The sequence below is a fragment of the Dermacentor albipictus genome, chromosome 2, assembly GCF_038994185.2.
Source record: "Dermacentor albipictus isolate Rhodes 1998 colony chromosome 2, USDA_Dalb.pri_finalv2, whole genome shotgun sequence".
In the NCBI taxonomy this organism is placed as follows: Eukaryota; Metazoa; Arthropoda; class Arachnida; order Ixodida; family Ixodidae; genus Dermacentor; species Dermacentor albipictus.
Genome location: NC_091822.1, coordinates 19,443,724 through 19,463,021, shown reverse-complemented (window position 1 = coordinate 19,463,021; position 19,298 = coordinate 19,443,724). Strand labels below are relative to the sequence as shown.

The window sequence follows — 19,298 nt, the reverse complement described above, 5'->3', positions numbered from 1 at the left end:
GGCCAGCTAGAAATTTTGGGGTGGGCCAAGTTGAAATCAGCGGGTAGGCCAACTTACACTATGAGGTGGGTCATTTAAGGTTAGGGAGTGGGCCAACTTGAAATTGACGGTAGCACAAGTGGAGCTTGAGGGTGGACCGACTTGAAATTTGGACGGGGCCAACTTATATTTGGAGCTGGGCCAGCTCGAAAACTCCACCTTAATTTGGGGGTGAGCCAACTTGAAATTTGCATGTGGATCAACTTATAGTTTAGGGCTGGAGGGTTGTCATACTGAAATTGGGGGTGGGCCAACTTCAATTTCGCGGTGGGTGCTACTTGAAATTTGCGGTTGGCACAAGTGAAATGTTGGTGGTGGATCTGCTTAAAGTATCGGTGGGCCAACTTGAAAGTTTTGGGTGACATAGTGTAAAATGCGAATTCTGCTGTGCGTCGTGGAGTTCTGAACATCTCGCGGCCAAGCGAGCACGTAGAGACGCTTGGCGCGTTTTCATTGTGCTTTTCGGGGGAGTAGTCAAAAGGCAGGCGAGAGCTTGCGTGGAGAAGGAACGCGCGCATAGCACGGACTTGACAGAGCGAGGGTGACATGGCATGGCGGCGATGCACCCTGCCTTCACGCAAGACCTTTCAACAGCTCTGCTGCGAGGAGGCGCGCTCGTGCCCGGCGCTCCAGCTCAATTCGTACGATTCCATTGAGGGGCTCGGATGCGGCGAGAAATTTCCTGCTGAAGCCCAAGCATTCTTTTCCACTGGAAAAACGATGCGTAAACGCGCATAAGCTAGGAAAAGCAAGTAAGCGCGTAAGTATGCGTACATTAACTTTCGTAACTCTCAGTCTACAAGATTACGCATCGAGGCAAATAAGTCACTCATGTCCACAAATGAAAGAAAATAAAGAACGACCCCAAGAACTTCGCACTTGCAATACAGTGAAAGCTCGTTAATTCGAACTTCAATAATTCGAATTTATGGATAATTCGAACTGTACGATTTGGTCCGGCCAAGCTCCATAGAAGTCTATGTATAAAAAAGTCCGTTAATTCGAACGCGAGAAGGTTCCCTCACGGATAATTCGAACTACGCTCGCCTGGCACACGGCCAGAGAAGCGCGCCTCCCGCTTACACACAAGGCTGTATTGCCTCCGAAACGGAGAGAACGGCGAGAGAAGGCAAAATCGGACAAAAATCTAACCAACGCGGGGTCAGCCAGAAGGCAGCGGCGGCTGCCGCCTCTCCATTCTACGTAACCTCGGAAACTTCTTGCCCGTTGCGAATCTCGGAGGCTTTGCAAATCTTGTACAGCTGCTAATGTTGTGCGGAGATGGCACAGCAAGCTCCAAAACACAGCGAATCAAGTACATCGCAGCTGCGCTTGCAATCAAGAACCAATGAATCAGGGCCTTCGCCACCTTCACATGTTCAGCGTCTTTGCCTCGGCAGTCTGCATCGGTTGTGCACCTCTGTTTTCAGCTTAGGAGGTATCGGCCGTCGCGATTCATTGGGATGGTGTTAAGCCTCGGCTAACGTTCGTTTCGGTGGACATCGGTGGTGTGGCACAGTCGGACCCAGAGCTTCGACTTGAAGATGGCGTGTGCCCGCGGCACACGCCATCACTTTCTGACACGCCAAATTTCTGACATGCCCTACTGCTTCCAAATCGCAGTGTACTGTTTCCCTCGTTCCCTTTCGTTAGTTCGAACTTTCGTTAATTCGAACTGAAGCGGCTTCCCCTTGCGGTTCGAATTAACGAGCTTACTCACATAAGGCACCTCACATAAGTCATCTATGTATTTACTGAGGATAACTTACTGCTCGCGAATAATCTGTTTTTACTAGATGACCCGCAACTAGCAAAAGCCTTGAGTGGCTATTATTTTTTCTCTGTGGCTTTCAGCTCTTCTGAGCACATGCGCATTGTATGGCATGGGGGTATAGCTAAGTGGGTGTAGGATAGGATAGGGATAATTTTAATAAAGTGTCGGCAAACGACGGTTTAACGCATCGTGACGCTGGCGAACCGTCGATCCGGGGTTATACCCTACTCTGCACTACCCCAGTTGGGCCCGTTTGTAATGGCTCATGAGGCTTGCGCTTTTCGAGCGCACCCCGGACCTGCTGGACGGCCCATAGTTGTGTTCCTTGTCAGCAGACTGTAGTGCACCTTGAAGTTCGGGCGCGTAAGTCCTGGAGGTAGCTGCCGTTGGGAACCTGGCACAGTCCGACATGATGTGCCATTGGTCCGCCGGACCCGGTGCACAAACACCACACAGCCCACTCGGATAGTTCTCTGGGTGAAGCACGTGCAGCATTGCGGGGGCGAGGAGCGACGCGGTCTTAGGACTACGGCCTCCTTCCGACTGAGTGCCGGGTGGGGAGGCGGCATTGTCCGTCGAGGTAAGCGGTAACACTTGGTTACTTCGGAATAACTGATCAATCTGTCCTTGGTTTCGAACCACCACACGGAACGGTCACTCTCGGGGGCACGGAAAGTAAGCGCTCGTGCCTCCGAATGAGCCGTCTCGTTGTGGTTCGGTGAGGATGCACACTCGCCGGCGTGCGCCGAGAACCACTTGATACGGACGGTGCTGCCGCGGTCTTGAAGTTGGAGCTTGCCGATGGTGGCGACCGCCGGCCCACATATTCGGCTCTTGGCAAAGTTGCGCACGGCATTCCTCGAGTCGCTGAGCACGGAGCGACACTCAGCCACGGTGATCGCCAGAGCGATGGCAACCTCCTCAGCGTCTGTGGCGTTCGTGCACCGCACGCTCGATGCCGTTGTCTTGGTGCCGGTAGCCGCCGCAACGACCACTGCCGCGAAGCCTTCCCGTTTGTATTCCGCTGCGTCCACGTACCGGGCGTGCGGGTCTTGGGCGTGTTGCTCGGTGAGGGCCTTGGCCCGCGCCTGCAGCCGTTCTTGGTTGTACTCTGGGTGCATGTTCTTCTGAATGGGGTTCACGTAAATGTGGGCCCGCGCCTCATATGGTATCTCGCACGGTTGCCGGCTGGGAGCTTGGGGGCTGTAACCCAAGGACGTCAGTATACTGCGGGCCCGTCTTGGTAGTAGAGGCGCTCGATTTGCGCCTTGAGCTGCGCATGGATGTAGCTGGGCACAGCTATGAGTCAGTGTCAATTCTGTTTTTATGGTCCAACACAGTCATCGTTATAATTTATAATTATAAAGTAGGCTAACTATCGGGTGTATCAGCAATATATTGAACAAGACATATCGACAATTTTCCCTGTATATTGCCAACTAAACAAGCAGGTAGACCATTTTAGATTTCAAGAAAGAGCTGCAGCACACAACTGGTGAAGGCGAAAAAGTCCATGAAGGACCAGTACCTTTATTATTAGGTACAATGTACCAGCTCTTTCTGCGATGAATATCTCTCTTACCCAGAATCACAGGCTGAAAAAGTAATCCGCAGGTATTTACCAAAGTCACAGTGATTACAAGCGCGTGATAATTGCCTGTCTTCTGAAACAAAGCCTCAATATTTGATGTTTTAAAAATTTTCGCAGAATACTCTTATTATGTTATTCAACATACTTCCTAAGGTATGCTTATTTCTAGAAGTCCTCAGACTGATACCCTGAAGTCCTTGTCCCCATACTTCGTGGAGCATGCTTTGCTGTTTCGGGCAATACTTGACCACAAAGCCTTTTGTAAGCACTGGGGACAATTAGTTTAGCAACATAAATCTATTTCGTGATTCCTTTTGCGTTGCCAGAACTGGTCCTAGTGTATGAGTTCTTAGAAAGCAGAAACTCCGGTGTGCTGTAATTCTAACACCGGCTACTGCTATAAATTGTTAATGAACATTGGTCGCATTGCCTTGAAGCAGTTCTGTTCAATAATTAGAGGTAGTCCCGGCTGAAACACTCAATTCCATACACCAAACAAAGATATAGAGTCAAAATCTACATGTCGACTAAACTGATAGCTGATTCTGCATTTCAGAGAGCTGTTTATTCTTCCTGTTATTGTGCGAATACCAATAGTACATTCATAAAAGCTTTAGTATTGCACTTCTCGCGAATGCAGAAAAATTCGGTACTTATTAGCAGTCCAAGTTAGGACGGGCCAGAGTCGCTTCGACAAGAGGACTTGCCTTCAAAGTTGTGTCGTGTTGTAAGTCACAAGTCAAGGAATACGTTTCGTTTTTTAAATGTTGGCTTAAGGGGAGATACCACTCGAAATTTTTTAACTAGTATTTGCACTAGAGGACAGAAAATTTAGTCAGATACTTCTTCAAGTAGATTTTGCTTATGTCATTAGTTTTTGTTTAGCTGCTATATTTCTTGAATTATATCCTACGCAGCGCAACATATATAGTGAACTTTGCGCGCACTTTGCGCTGCAGTAAATTTTCCCAGAAAGCATTGAGCTGTAGATAACTGCGATCTTTGCGGAGTGCAAATTACTGATATCTATTCAAACAGCACTTAAAATTAGTGCAACTATGCAAGTAAACATAAGTGCACTTCAATATTTTTAACCAATCGTACGAGAGCAACCTTGTTCACTTATTTATATTAACAAAATTTGGCTAATATACTCTTCTTGATATGTAGAATGCTGCTATCTACTTGCACTTGCAATACATCTAAAAATTATTAGTTCCAGTATTTGCGCATGCTCGTTTCGATAGATATCGGCACTTTGCGGTCTACAACGGTGTGAAAATTTTATACACAAGGAAGTGCCCACAAAGATATCTTTGACGCTGTGTAGTATGTAACAAAAAGCTATTGCAGCTACACAAAAACCAATGACATATTTGGAATCTACGTAAAGAAACTCTATGAATGGCAGTATTTTTCATTCTCTAGTACAAAGAATTAACAAAAGTTGTTTCGAGGACCATTTCTCCTTAATAAGTGGCTGTAATCAATGCATCCAACCAAAGCGTTAGAAAATGCCTTCAGGCAGACCATAGAGAGTTCCAGAAAAAGCACACCCAAGCGTCTGCCTACAAAGCCCCATGGGCTGCTTGAATTCATACTTTTTTTGCATTATCTTGTATGCCGTCATTTGCGTCAATTAAAATTGAGTGCGAAAAATCTAAAACACCTCATTATTGCATTGAATATTTCGCCTGTAAAGAAATTGCATGCAAATGAGTTTTATCAACTGTAGTGCGATTATAAAGAAATATTTGTTCACAGAATAATGAAATTCATCATATAATGTATATCATCACAAATTCGTAAATGAAGGCACCAAAAACTTAGCTGATTGTGACAATAGGGTCACAAGCAAAATCTTTTTATGCTCATGTTTCCTCGTTTCATTCACTTCCCTATTTGCATAGACTCTGACCTAGACTGCTCAATGTAGCATACTAACCCAATCCTCGAAGCCAATATGTAGAGCTCAGATAAAGCCATTCATCCCGCCCCCACATGTCGATGCTATGCCATCAGAAGAAACGTGAATCTATGGACATATATTCTGCAACATAATTTTTGCATGATATGTACCATTACAGTTGCGCTAATATATTCTGGAATTTGGAAAATTATCAAATATATCTTCCACTCCAATCACTGCTATTATTAACCTTTGTTTCAGAATTGTAATACTCATAAGGTGTAATACAACCAATGTGTGCATGAAACTTACGATGACTTCGGCATTCGTCAGGTTGGCAAACCTATTTGCCACGCTGACAAATGCCATGGATATCGTGGGTTCCATGTGTCAAACCTTCTGGGCCAGTGCAACCGGTATCATTGCACTGTGAGGAAGTCACATTATTAGAAGACTTTGGATGGACACCCCGGTTTCTCTAGTTTCACATTTTCTTTTTTTGCTCCTATATTCTTGCATTTGCAAAAAAAGAAAGTGTGCTTGACATACGTATTTTACTTTCCTCTTAAGTTTATCCTACATCAGAGCCCTTGTTAAGTGACACTTCTTGAACATTTGCAGTGATCTGTATTATGAAAGGGGAAAATGCCGTAAGTTAGCATTTAAGCCATATGCATTACTAGATTTCATCATCATCATCATCATCATCATCATCAGCCTAGTTACGCCCACTGCAGTTCAAAGGCCTCTCCCATACTTCTCCAACAACCCCGGTCATGTACTAATTGTGGCCATGACGTCCCTGCAAACTTCTTAATCTCATCCGCCCACCTAACTTTCTGCCGCCCCCTGCTACGCTTCCCTTCCCTTGGAATCCAGTCCGTAACCCTTAATGACCATCGGTTATCTTCCCTCCTCATTACATGCCCTGCCCTTGCCCATTTCTTTTTCTTGATTTCAACTAAGATGTCATTAACTCACGTTTGTTCCCTCACCCAATGTGCTCTTTTCTTATCCCTTAAAGGGAAGCTGAAAGCTTTTCCAAAAAAATGAGTGAGGAGCAGTGCGTCGCGGTTTTCAACCCTCTGAGTTCGAATATCGCATCGAAATTGAGCGAAAGAAAGCGCAAACATATTTTATTTCGACGAAAAATGCAGCAGCAGACACGCCCAGCTCGCGCGCCTCGTTTCTGCCTGTGATGGGTCGGGCACCTCGTGACGTCAACATTGGTGTTTGTCAGGACCGAGTGCTGCCGCTACACACGAAGCACGGTGCAATGTAGTTTGGTGGTGTTTTGCTGAGATGGTCATGGAAATTTTCGAGAGCTTGCGTTTGTCTGAGAAGTTCGGCTTAAGTCCAAACCCTACGAGAGCGATTTTGCGCGCGACTGTGGAGTTCGGCTTGCAGAGGACGAGTGAGCGCGACAACCATCGCCTCGCTTGTAGCGCTGTCACTGACGCGTGCAAGATCACTTGTAAGGGGTTTATACTTGTACATACTACACGTACGTACATACTTGTACATACTACATGTACGAGCCGATAGTGAAGAGCCGGCCTCACCAAGAAGCAAAAAATGCTGGTGCAAGCACTGCTTTCCGCGCGAACAAAGGCGAAGTGTTAGCATCTCCTTGTGTTGGAAATGTTCTTTGGCGAGTATGTTTTTTGCTAAGCTGCATTCAGCGTTCCAGTGAGTACGTTTTCGGGCAAACAACTGCAGTCTTATCTTCCTGCATGCCTCCTCGTAGAACGTTAGCGGTGATGCGATCTTGAGCATTTTTGCGCTGCCCCAAAGCTGTCGGCAATCTACACAGACGGTTTAAACGCGGGAAAAGTTTATCGGCTGTTGTAGCGCGTGTAGTATAGAACCTTCACCAGTGCGAAATCCGCACGCTACTCGTAACCGGCGAATTCCGTCGGCTACGTGAGATGGTCGGTTTCATATGTGTGCGAGAGAAGGGGGAGCGCAGCGTCTTGGTGTGAGCAGGCTTTCCAACACATGCAAACTTTACGCTTGCACTACATTATGGTAGCTGCATGCAGGCAGTTTCACAACACACGTGCGAATAGAAAATTCGCGGCGCTTGGCGATGAAACCTGCGTTAAGGGTGGGAGATAAACATGCACCTTCCGTTTAGCATGCTAACTATTTTTTTAGGATAACCCAAAGCACGCATTATTGATAAACTCCGGTAGTAATCGTCACGGAAGTGGTTAGAGCACAACACTGTTGTTCTTGAGCGCTTGAAGTTATTTCGCTTCACAGGAGCCTTCAACTTAGCTGAAAACTTCTTGTCTTGCAGGAACTAATGGAACATCGAAGCATCGTCGCGGCCGCTGGTGTTCGTGCAAGCGTAGGATGCACAGAACGCCGGCATGATCGGCCTAAAGTTCAGTTCATGCTGCGCACGTCAACTGCCACTCCTATATACACACAAATAAAGGAATGTAGGGTCGAGCAAAGCAGATTAGGACGGCACGCACGCAGAAAGAAGCCCGGTCAGGCACGGTCGCGGAGACTGCGAAGGAGCGGAACACCAGTGTTGACGTCACTAAGCCGCGGTTTCCGGTCTCCGCGCGCATCGTCAGCGTCAGCAGCAGCGCGCGGCGCTCGACGGGGGGCGGAGCTACAGCGCAATTTTAACCGACGATTGCGTCACTCCTAAGTGAAAAATCCCCCCCCCCACCAAACTTTTACCTTCATGGTTTACAAGGTTGCCGCATCCGTATATGAGCGTCTTATTGAATTCGACAGACTCTTCAGCTTCCTTTTAACGTTACACCCATCATTCTTGTGCCCATAGCTAGTTGCGTCGTCCTCAATTTAAGTAGAACCCTTTTCGTGAGCCTCCAGGTTCTTGCACCGTACGTGAGTACTGGCAAGACAGCTGTTATATGCTTTTCTCTTGAGGGATAATGGCAACCTGCTGATCATGATCTGAGAATGATCCAAACACACCCCAGCCCATTCTTATTCTTCTGATTATTTCCGTCTCATGATCCGGATCTGGCGTCACTACCTGCCCTAAGTAGATGTATTCCTTTACCACTTCCAGTGCCTCGCTACCTATTGTAAATTGCTGTTCTCTTCCTATACTGTTAAACACTGCTTCAGTTTTCTGCAGATTAATTTTTAGACCTACTCTTTTGCTTTGCCTCTCCAGGTCAGTGAGCATGCATTGCAATTGGTCCCCTGAGTTACTAAGCAAGGCAATATCATCAGCGAATCGCAAGTTACTAAGGTATTCTTCATTAACTTTTATCCCCAATTCATCCCTATCCAGGTCTCTGAATACCTCCTGTAAACACGCTGTGAATAGCATTGGAGAGACCGTATCTCCCTGCTTGACGCCTTTCTTTATTGGGATTTTGTTGCTTTCTTTATGGAGGACTACGGGGGCTGTGCAGCCGCTATAGATTTATAGTATAGTATAGTATAGACTATAGTATTTTTACATACTGTTCGTCTACACCCTGATTCCGCAATGCCTCCATGACTGCTGAGGTATCGACTGAATCAAACGCCTTCTCTTAATCAATGAAAGCTATATATAGGGTTGGTTATATTCCGCACATTTCTCTATCACATGATTGATAGTGTGAGTATGGTCTATTATTGAGTAGCCTTTACGGAATCCTACCTGGTCCTTTACTTGACAGAAGTCGAAGGTGTTCCTGATTCTATTTGCGAATACCTTAGTAAATAGTTTGTCGGCAACTGACAGTAAGCTGATCGGTCCATAATTTTTCAAGTCTTTGGCATCCCCTTTCTTATGGATTAGGATTATGTTAGCGTTCTTCCAAGATTCCGGTACGCTCGACGTCATGAGGCATTGCGTATACAGGGTGGCCAGTTTCTCTAGAACAATCTGCCCACCATGCTTCAACAAATCTGCTGTTACCTGATCCTCCGCAGCTGCCTTCCCCCTTTCCATACCTCCCAAGGCTTTCTTTACTTATTCCGGCGTTACCTGTCGGATTTAGAATTCCTCTAGACTATTCCCTCTTCCATTATCGTCGTGTGTGCTACTGGTACTGTATAAATTTCTATAGAACTCCTCAGCCACTTGAACTATATCACCCATATTAGTAATGATATTGCCGGCTTTGTCTCTAAAACGCATACGTCTTATTCTTGCCTATTCCTAGTTTCTTCTTCACTTCCTTTAGGCTTCCTCCGTTCCTGAGAGCATGTTCAATTCTATCCATATTATACTTTCTTATGTCAGCTGTCTTACGCTTGTGGATTAACTTCGAAAGTTCTGCCAGTTCTATTCTAGCTGTAAGGTTAGAGGCTTTCACAGATTGGCGTTTCTTGATCGGATCTTTCGTCTCCTGCGATAGCTTACTAGTATCCTGTCTAACTGAGTTACCACCGACTTCTATTGCACACTCCTCAATGATGCCCACAAGATTGTCATTCATTGTTTCAACACTAAGGTCCTCTTCCTCAGTTAAAGCCGAATACCTCTTCTGTAGCTTGATCTGGAATTCCTCTATTTTCCCTCTTACCGCTAACTCATTGATCGGCTTCTTAGGTACCAGTTTCTTCCGTTCCTTCCTCAGGTCTAGGCTAATTCGAGTTCTTACCATCCTATGGTCACTGCAGCGCACCTTGCTGAGCACGTCCACATCTTGTATGGTGCCAGGGGTAGCGCGGAGTATGAAGTATATTTCATTTCTAGTCTCTCCGTTCGGGCTCCTACACGTCCACTTTCAGCTATCCCGCTTGCGGAAGAAGGTATTCATTATCCGCACATTATTCTGTTCCGCAAACTCTACTAAAACTCTCCCCTGCTATTCCTAGTGCTTATGCCCTATTCCCCCACTGCCTAGTCTCCGGCCTGCTTCTTGCCTACCTTGGCATTGAAGTCGCCCATCAGTATAGAGCATTTTGTTTTCACTCTACCCATCGCCGATTCCGCGTCTTCATAGAAACTTTCGACTTCCTGGTCATCATGACTGGATGTAGGGGCGTATACCTGTACAACCTTGATTTTGTACCTGTTATTAAGTTTCACGACAAGGCCTGTGACCCTCTTGTTATTGCTATAGAATTCCTGTATATTACCAGCTATATTCTCATTGATCAGGAATCCGACTTCTAGTTGTCCTCTCTCCGCTAAGCTCCGGTAGCACAGGACGTGCCCGCTTTTTAGCACTGTGTATGCTTCTTCTGGCCTCCTAACTTCACTGAGCCCTACTATATCCCATTTACAGCCCTCTAATTCCTCCAATAGCACTGCTAGACTCGCTTCACTAGATAACGTTCTAGCGTTAAACGTTGCCAGGTTCATATTCCAATGGGAACCCATCAAATTGAGGCTGGTAGTCAGGGCGTAGTCCGGTATGGTTCTCCCCCACCGGAACCATCCCCGGCTATGCGCGGCCTACCACCCCCAAGGAACCAAGAATTCAGCAACCCCTCCTCCAGCCACCTCCCCTGCCGGACCATAAAAGCTTACAAGTTGCGCCTAGACATCTCCCTCGTCGTCCCCCCTTCCCCCATGAAAAAGGAGCCGAGTTGGTTCCGAAACGTCGAAAATATAAACTTATTTTTGGGTTTGAGCCGCTTGAAAGTCATAAAGCGGAATCTCGTTTGTGAACGCTTGTTTTCCGTCGAAAAGTTGGCACCTTCTCCCGTTTATTTTTCTACAGTTCTGTTATGTGTACACCGTACATGGCACTGCCTTCATACATATCCCATTGCACTGCTAATCCGTTAAAGTTAAACACGCACGTGGCTTGAGCACAACTTTGAAGCATCGTTTTTATTGGCGCACAGGAAGACTGCAACGGCCTTCCACACGCCATCATAGCTATCACAAGTCCATTTGCCTTGGCCGAAGCGGCGGTCAGAGATAATGAAAAGTCTAATATATATTTTATTATCCATAGCTTATGTAACACGCCAGCGATTGGGTTTTTAAGGTAATAAAGTAAACTAAACACACGCATAGGCGCACATATATGCGCGTAACTGCCCAACTGTATCCATTTATCGGCTGCGACGCAAGTAGATATCTTGCTGTGCTGTTGACACCAATGCACGGCTGATATTGCTCTGTAAGATCATCAGTTACAGGAGCATGTTGAGTATGCGTAGATGCTCACTGAGGTGTTCTTCAGACATCTTCCCGGCTGTCCTTTGTACATACGGCCACAAGTGAGAGGAATGTGATACACTACGAAACTGGTACATGCCGCCTACCTGTGTGTGTGCTTGGTGGAGAATTGTTGTGAAGTGTAGTGTGATTGTTCACTTGCTTCTGGCCGCATGGTGTACGAAGTACTCATGCCAAGCTCAGTTCTGTCGAACAGAAGTAACGTTCAGTCACAACGATGTGAGAGCAATCAGTGTAACACTGCATATAAAAAAACAGAAACATGTGCGCGAGCCAGCCATAGGTGGCGCTTTAGGATAAGGAACTAGATGTTCGAATTGACTGCGAAGACGTCTACCCAGCGGTCGATTTAGGCACCACTGGCCTCCTTGAATCCCTTGGGTTCAGCGAGAGCAGTGGGAAAGTAAACATGTCTGCAATAGGCACTAGTAAGAGGCGACTGGAGGATTGGTGGAAGAAAAGTAGGGAAACGACAAAAAACGGAGATGTGCAAAAGCACAGTTCGAAATAGGGGATCAGAAAATTTGTGTGTGGTAGTTGATAGTTTTTTTTTCTTTTGTATTGTTTAGCCTAGGTAGGACATTAGGTAGTATAATAGCAAGAGCTGGGTGGCGCAACCCACCGCCCCGTTCCAAAGGGGACGCTCATGACATCCATCCATCCTACAAGATTCGCAGAAGAAAAGTTGGAAAAAAAACGGAGACGTGCAAAAGCAAAGTTCTGAATAGGGGGTCTAAAAATTTGGTTATAGAAATTCATTGTGAGTTCTTTTTTTTTATCTTTCACCTAGGTAGGACACCTAGGTAGGACAACGGGGTGGTGCAATTCACCACTGCGTTCCAAAGAGGGCGCTCATAGCATCCATGCATCCTATCTCTCTTCGACGTCTGCTATTACGTTATTTTGAGTGCGGTGTGTTTTCTGTTAGATTGTGATGTCATGATTTGTAATGATGGCAACCATGCGCCAGAATATTCGCGTCATTGAAACGGTCTGTTTCTAATAAAATGTGTACTTTTGTCAGCTACGTGTGACCAATCCATCGTGTACGCCTTGAGATTGTTGCGAGACACTTCAGCACCTCATACTAGAGTGTCCCACTTTCAATACGCAGCGCATGTCTCTAGTGGAGAGCTGTGGTATGTTTGGCTTGCAGTGTACAAAACTCGAAGAACATTTGACGCAATAGTTCTGCGGATGCCCGTAAGGTGGAGGGAGTCTGATTTTCTCTTTGTTACTTACTTCCCTCCACCTTGCGGGTTCCCGCAGAGCTATTACGTCAAACCTTTGCTTCGAATCGTTAACAAATTCGACTTCGCGGTGCCATCTGCGAGCCGCCTGGTTAGCTCAGATGGTAGAGTGGCTGCCCTGGAAAGGCGTTGGTCCCGTGTTCGACTCCCAGACAAGGAATAATTTTTATTAAACTGTGAGGCTTTTCTTTTGAGGAACCCTTATGGATTTCTTTTGTAACATTTGCTACGAATGGCTGAACGTCTTATTTTCCCTATATTAATCGGCGAACGTTATAACCCCAGTGGTTGTGCGTCTCGACGCGATAAGGCTCATTGCGCCGTACTTTTTAGAATAAACTGGTTCACATTTGCTGCTCAGACACTATTACTTCTATTTAACACTCTGTTGTAGCGGGATCTGCAGTGCTGGCACTACTGCGTGGCCCCTGTAATGTACGTTCTGCTTCATTATTTTAGATTGTCGATGTTGCTGTTTTTGCCTCCCCTTCTTCCAATTTTCAATTTCTGTATTTCTGTCACTTCCTTCCTGAAGAGTAGGCAGGCGTTGTGCCTCTTTATTTGGTAGTTGCCAGCCTGCTCCTCGCTTTCCCTTGCCGGTCTGATCATATATCTGGCGGGAAACAGCGAGCGGGAGGCGAGCGAACACGCGATCACACCCTTTCCATCCTGCTGAGGGAAAGTCGCACACCTTGCGCTCCGTTTACTTCTTCATGCATATGAAACCCGGCTTTATAGGGCGTGTATGATGAGCCGACAGTGGCTGAATCGGTTAGCTTGGCAATCTCGCAGCCCGACAAGCAGTTTCTATTTACGCGTGGCTCTGGTATTTCTTTTTTTTTTGTAGCAACACGAACACCGACGCCCACATGAGTGAGGCAATACATGCTTCTCTTGAATAAACATAACTTTTCTTTTACCCATGGCTGCGCATTTTTTTTTTATTCAATTCATTGCATACACAAAATACACAGTACTGTTTGGACCCATAGCCTTGGCGGGTAGTTTGGTGTCCAATAACAAAATATACATAAGAACAGCGTACTTACTGCACGAGACAACTTAAACACATGTTATTAAAGCATTTCTACATGAAAAATATAGAATAAACAAAACACTATGTCATCACATCAAGGGATACAAATAAAACGATCCCGTAAGCATTCATGAAAGAAGTTTTTTAAGCATTGCACAAAGTTTTGGCTGGTCTTCACAATGAGTGGGAGTGCGTTCCATATTACAGCACCGTTCAACTTCACGACTGTCTGTCTATATAAATTGTGGCATGGTGGTAAGTTAATACAGGGATTACTAGCTGCCCTCATGTTTCGTGTCCGAAAATTATATGTTGTGACAGGTAGCGGATTATTATAACATATTATTGCATTACCTACCTCAGCAACATTTACTTTATACGCCTTACCAAAGTGCCTGCCGCTTTTGTTTCTGGTCTCCCCTATGCGTTTGCTGTAGTAATTATGAACCGTCTATACTATTTTCTATCTATGGTAAATTAGGCCTGCTGAGTTAACATTTCCTGGTATTTCACCTATTCGTATATGTTAGGTATCAGGAAAAGTGTTTGTCTGGTAGTTTCATCAGTTGTCTCTAAAGGCACATTGACAACTTGTTCTGTGAGCTCGTTAACCTTGAAAAACGTTTTTAAATGATTTCGCTGCATGTGCACTTTGATTGCGAAGAAAGGCTGAAAACTGAGCTTCTTCCTTCCCCTGATATTCTTGCTCCTGCGCTGCTTCTTTACGGCTGCAATTACTGTCGTGTCACCTTTCTTTCTTCCAGGCGTTTTCGGCAAAAATAAACGCCAGTTGTTAGTATGCTCTTTCGCCTTGTGTCTTGTTTTTTTGTGTCCCTGACCTGACGACGTTACATTGTAGCAGGAGTCCCAAACTTGTCCACGTTGAAGCATTGCAGGCTTCGGAGCGTTCAAAAACGAGCAGTGAAAGCAGGAGAGAGGGAAAGACTATTTAAGAAAGCTCAACTGTATCGAGAGGAGTCCTGTTCAGTACACGTTCGGATGTTAAATACAGGTATTGCGCACGAATGTTACGTGCCTTGTCAAACGCTGGGGAAGCGAGAAATGGGATTGATCAAATCAAGAGCAACTAAATACAGACCAAAGATTAAAACTCACCTAGGTACGCAGAAACATAAAACGCGTATAAGAACGGCTGGTGAGCAAAAGAAAAGGCATTAAAATAAATATAATATCTGAGCCGGGAGTTGTGACGTTTCTGTTCAAACAATCGCGCGTTCCGCTGAAGGAGACCTTTGTCGTAACGTAGGCTCCTGAGACATCCGCTTCAGTTTAACGAGTTCAGGAAGTGTAAGAGGTCATTTTAGGTGCACAGTTGGGCATGGTGCGACAGACCCCGGCTGGGACCAAATTAGCTTAAAACATGGTCAAAAGTGCGGCCTCCGTGACATTTGTGACGCTCCGTGACCATTTTTCGCGTGATGTGTTTAGCACAGCTCCAAGAAATCTGTAGCACGATCTTGCTAGGCGATGTTCTTGCTGCAGTGTGGCTGCTCTTGTGCCAGAGGTTCCGTCGCCTCAAGCTCCTGTTGCTGTTTCAGCCCTTCCCCGCTCTGCAGGGTGTGGTAGTAGGCCAGCACGCACTTGAGGAAATACACCTGTCAGGTGGGAAGAGGCAGCTGTTCTCACGGACTGTTTCAGAGGAACAGCACCAGAAAAACAATGTCACACTTGTAGTGCAAGTTACAAATCTCAGGGGAGCCACCTTCACGACACAGACTGATGCTCGGCTGAGGCCTCGCACGATGGCTGTGTCTCGCGTTCAGCCGAGTGCCAAAATGTTAATATACTACATAACCAACGCAGTACAGGTATTACAAGTACAAGTACAGGTATTAATTGAAGTTCAGAAGTACCGAAGCGGGGGCGAATTATTATGCATTGGTACTTAGGAATGTTGGAACCAGAGCAAAATACACATGCACAGGCGAGGCAACCATACAGGGCGTGCTCTACACTACCGAGTGACGTTCAAAATAGCAATGCGTAATAAATATACAACAATTTGAAGGGGGTGCATTGCATGAACGCCGTGGAAACAGACAGAGCTAAAGATATTTTCTTGATATCGCATGCCATATATGCCATTATAAAAATTGTACACCATTTATTTATATATCATTGGTGAAATGGCATTGAAAGTAATTCGAACCATAAGTCAAATATTGCGGAAGTTGTGGAAAAGGGTTAATATTTGGGCCGCGATATTTTGGCGAAACGTAATTGAGGAACTTCAATTTGAGAAGTCATTGATGTATCGTTCAAACCATGTTTGATGTCAATGTTGAAAGCCAATTTAAGAATTGCTGAAGATGTGTTCAGTATCCCAATTTCAAGCCCATATAAATATTGTTGAATAGCGTTACATAACAACATTGCATGTTCATTAAAATATTGTTACGCAGGATGACGCAGACGAAAAGCTATGTACAAATATATTTACAATGAAAATACGCTGCGCTAGGCCAAGAGGCAACAGCCCGCGCTAGCATCTAATCGTCGTCGTCGTCTTCACACTGCTGGCCTTTCGTGATCGCACATATTGTGCCGTAGCACTACCCCTGCTGCAAAAGCGCCGTCCCGGAGCGACTAAAGATCGGACTCGGAAGCAGTGTAGTAGGCCTTCAGCCTACTGACGTGTACGACATCACTAGATGCCACAGAAGAGGACGAGGTTGAGCCCACAGGAGCAATTTCGTAAGTCACAGGCGTCACCTGGCGCAGCACGCGGTAGGGCCCTGTGTATCGCGAAAGAAGTTTCTCTGAAAGTCCGACGTGACGAGAGGGCGACCACAGGAGCACGAGCGCACCAGGTGAAAACTGTACGTCACGATGGCGGGCGTTGTACTGACACTGCTGAGTGGTCTGTGAGGCCGTAAGTCGAGTAGGGCAAGCTGGCGTGCATGGTCGGCGAGGGCGATGGCGTCGCGCGCATACTCGCTTGTTGAGACCGCAGCAGGAGGAAGTGCCGTGTCTAGGGGCAAGGTAGGTTCGCGACCGTACAGGAGATAAAAGGGAGAAAATACGGCGGTGTCGTGCCGGGAAGAATTGTACGCAAATGTTACGTAAGGAAGGGCAATGTCCCAGTTGTGGTGGTCCTTGGAAACGTACTTGGCCAGCATATCGGTAAGAGTACGGTTTAACCGCTCTGTCAGGCCATTGGTTTGAGGATGGTATGAAGTAGTCAGTTTGTGTTGAATGGAGCAGGAACGCACAATGTCAGCGATAACTTTCGAGAGGAAGTTTCGACCACGGTCAGTAAGCAGCTGTCGTGGGGCGCCATGAAGCAAGATAATGTCACGCAAGAGAAAGTCCGCGACGTCAGTGGCGCAGCTGGTAGGGAGAGCCCGAGTGATAGCGTATCGGGTGGCGTAATCAGTCGCGACGGCTACCCATTTGTTCCCAGAGGATGACGTGGGAAAGGGACCGAGCAGGCCTAATCCAACACGAAAGAACGGTTCTACAGGGACGGTGATCGGCTGGAGATGACCGGCAGGTAGCACCTGAGGTGTCTTCCGACGCTGGCAGGGATCACAGGCAGCAACATAGCGTCGAACGGAGCGAGCGAGACCAGGCCAATAGAAGCGGCGGCGGACGCGGTCGTACGTGCGGGTTACCCCAAGATGTCCTGCAGTGGGTGCGTCATGCATCTCAAAGAGCACAGCCTGTCGTAGATGTTTTGGCACGACAAGAAGAAGATCAGGGCCATCAGGGAGAAAGCTCCTTCGGTACAGAATGCCGCCCTGGAGGACATATCGGCGAACGGATGCGTCGGTAGGTGTAGAGCGCAGACGCTCGATGAGTACTCGCAGCGATAGGTCTCGGTACTGCTCATCGGCGATGTTAGCGAAGGCAGACACAGAGAAAATGCCGTCGGCGGTACTACTGTCGGCGTCGTCAGGCTCGTTTACCGGGTAGCGAGACAGGCAGTCAGCGTCCTTGTGTAGTCGGCCAGATTTGTAGGTGACAGAGAACGAATATTCTTGGAGGCGTAAGGCCCAGCGACCAAGTCTTCCGGAAGGGTCTTTCAATGAGCATAACCAACACAGCGCGTGATGGTCTGTGACAACGGAAAAGGATCGGCCATATAAGTATGGGCGGAATTTCGCAACCGCCCAAACTAGTGCCAGACACTCACGCTCAGTGATGGAATAGTTGCGCTCCGCGGGTGAGAGGAGCCTGCTGGCGTAAGCGATAACACGGTCGTGGCCACGCTGGCGTTGTGCTAGTACTGCTCCAATTCCGTGACCGCTGGCATCAGTACCGACTTCGGTAGGCGCAGAAGGATCTAAATGGGCCAGAACGGGAGGCGTTGTGAGAATGTCGATTAGCTGAGAGAATGCAGAGGCCTCGTTATCGCCCCACTGGAAAGGAGAGTCTTTTTTCAAAAGGTCGGTTAGTGGTCGTGCCATGGCGGCGAAATTCCTCACGAAACAGCGGAATTACGAACAAAGGCCGATGAAGCTGCGCACATCCTTGACACACGTCGGAACAGGGAAGTACGTAACAGCATGGATCTTGCCTGGGTCCGGTTGCACTCCGTTCGCGTCAACGAGATGCCCAAGGACGGTAATCTGGCGACGGCCGAATTGGCACTTCGATGCGTTGAGTTGCAGACCGGCTCCCCGAAAAACGTCCAGGACTGCTGAGAGGCGCTCGAGGTGCGTAGCGAACGTTGGGGAGAATACGATAACGTCGGCCAAGTAGCACAAGCACGTGGACCATTTGAAACCGTGAAGAAGGGAGTCCATCATGCGTTCAAAAGTGGCAGGAGCGTTACATAGGCCGAACGGCATCACCTTGAATTGATAAAGACCGTCGGGTGTCACAAAGGCAGTCTTCTCACGGTCGAGATCGTCCACGGCAATCTGCCAATAGCCGGAGCGGAGGTCAATAGAGGAGAAATAGCGAGCACCGTAGAGGCAGTCAAGGGCGTCATCAATCCGAGGTAGGGGGTACACGTCTTTTTTGGTAACCCTGTTAAGGTGCCGATAATCCACGCAAAAGCGCCATGAGCCATCCTTCTTTTTTACCAGCACAACCGGTGACGCCCAAGGACTACATGACGGTTCAATAATGTTCTTGGCAAGCATTTTGCGAACTTCTGCGTGAATAACTTGACGCTCAGCTGGTGACACTCGATACGGGCGGCGATGAATAGGAGGGGCATCGCCGGTATTAATGCGATGTTTGACAGCTGTAGTTTGGGCTAAAGGACGATCGTTAAAGTCAAAAGTATCGTGGTAAGAAAACAGAACGCCGTAGAGTTCACGAGCGTGCTCGGAGGGCAAGTCGGGTGCAATCATTTTCCGTAAGTCAGCGATGGAACAATTTATTGACTGTGATGGTAGAGAAGTATCGGATGAAGTGTCGTCTACTGCAATGGATGCTACTGAGTGATCCTCGAATGAACAAAGCTGGGCCAAAGACATCCCACGTGGCAGCACTTGTGTCGTCAAGCCAAAGTTGACCACTGGCAGGCAGACGCAATTCGCCGTAATAGATAAAACTGTATGGGGTACTGTGATCCCGTGTGTAAGGAGGACGTCTTGCATAG

General features: G+C 47.0%; 1 protein-coding gene across 1 annotated transcript in view; it reads right to left on the bottom strand.

Moving 5' to 3' along the window:
- Window positions 1-13,686: 13,686 nt before the first annotated feature.
- Window positions 13,687-19,298, bottom strand: part of LOC135918445 (uncharacterized) — a 232,426-nt gene continuing 226,814 nt past the window's right edge. Inside the window, exon 8 of the mRNA XM_070532778.1 lies at window positions 13,687-15,339. Within this exon, the coding sequence (XP_070388879.1) occupies window positions 15,205-15,339 (135 nt within the window). The 3' untranslated portion in view covers window positions 13,687-15,204. The remainder of the gene's footprint in view (window positions 15,340-19,298) is intronic.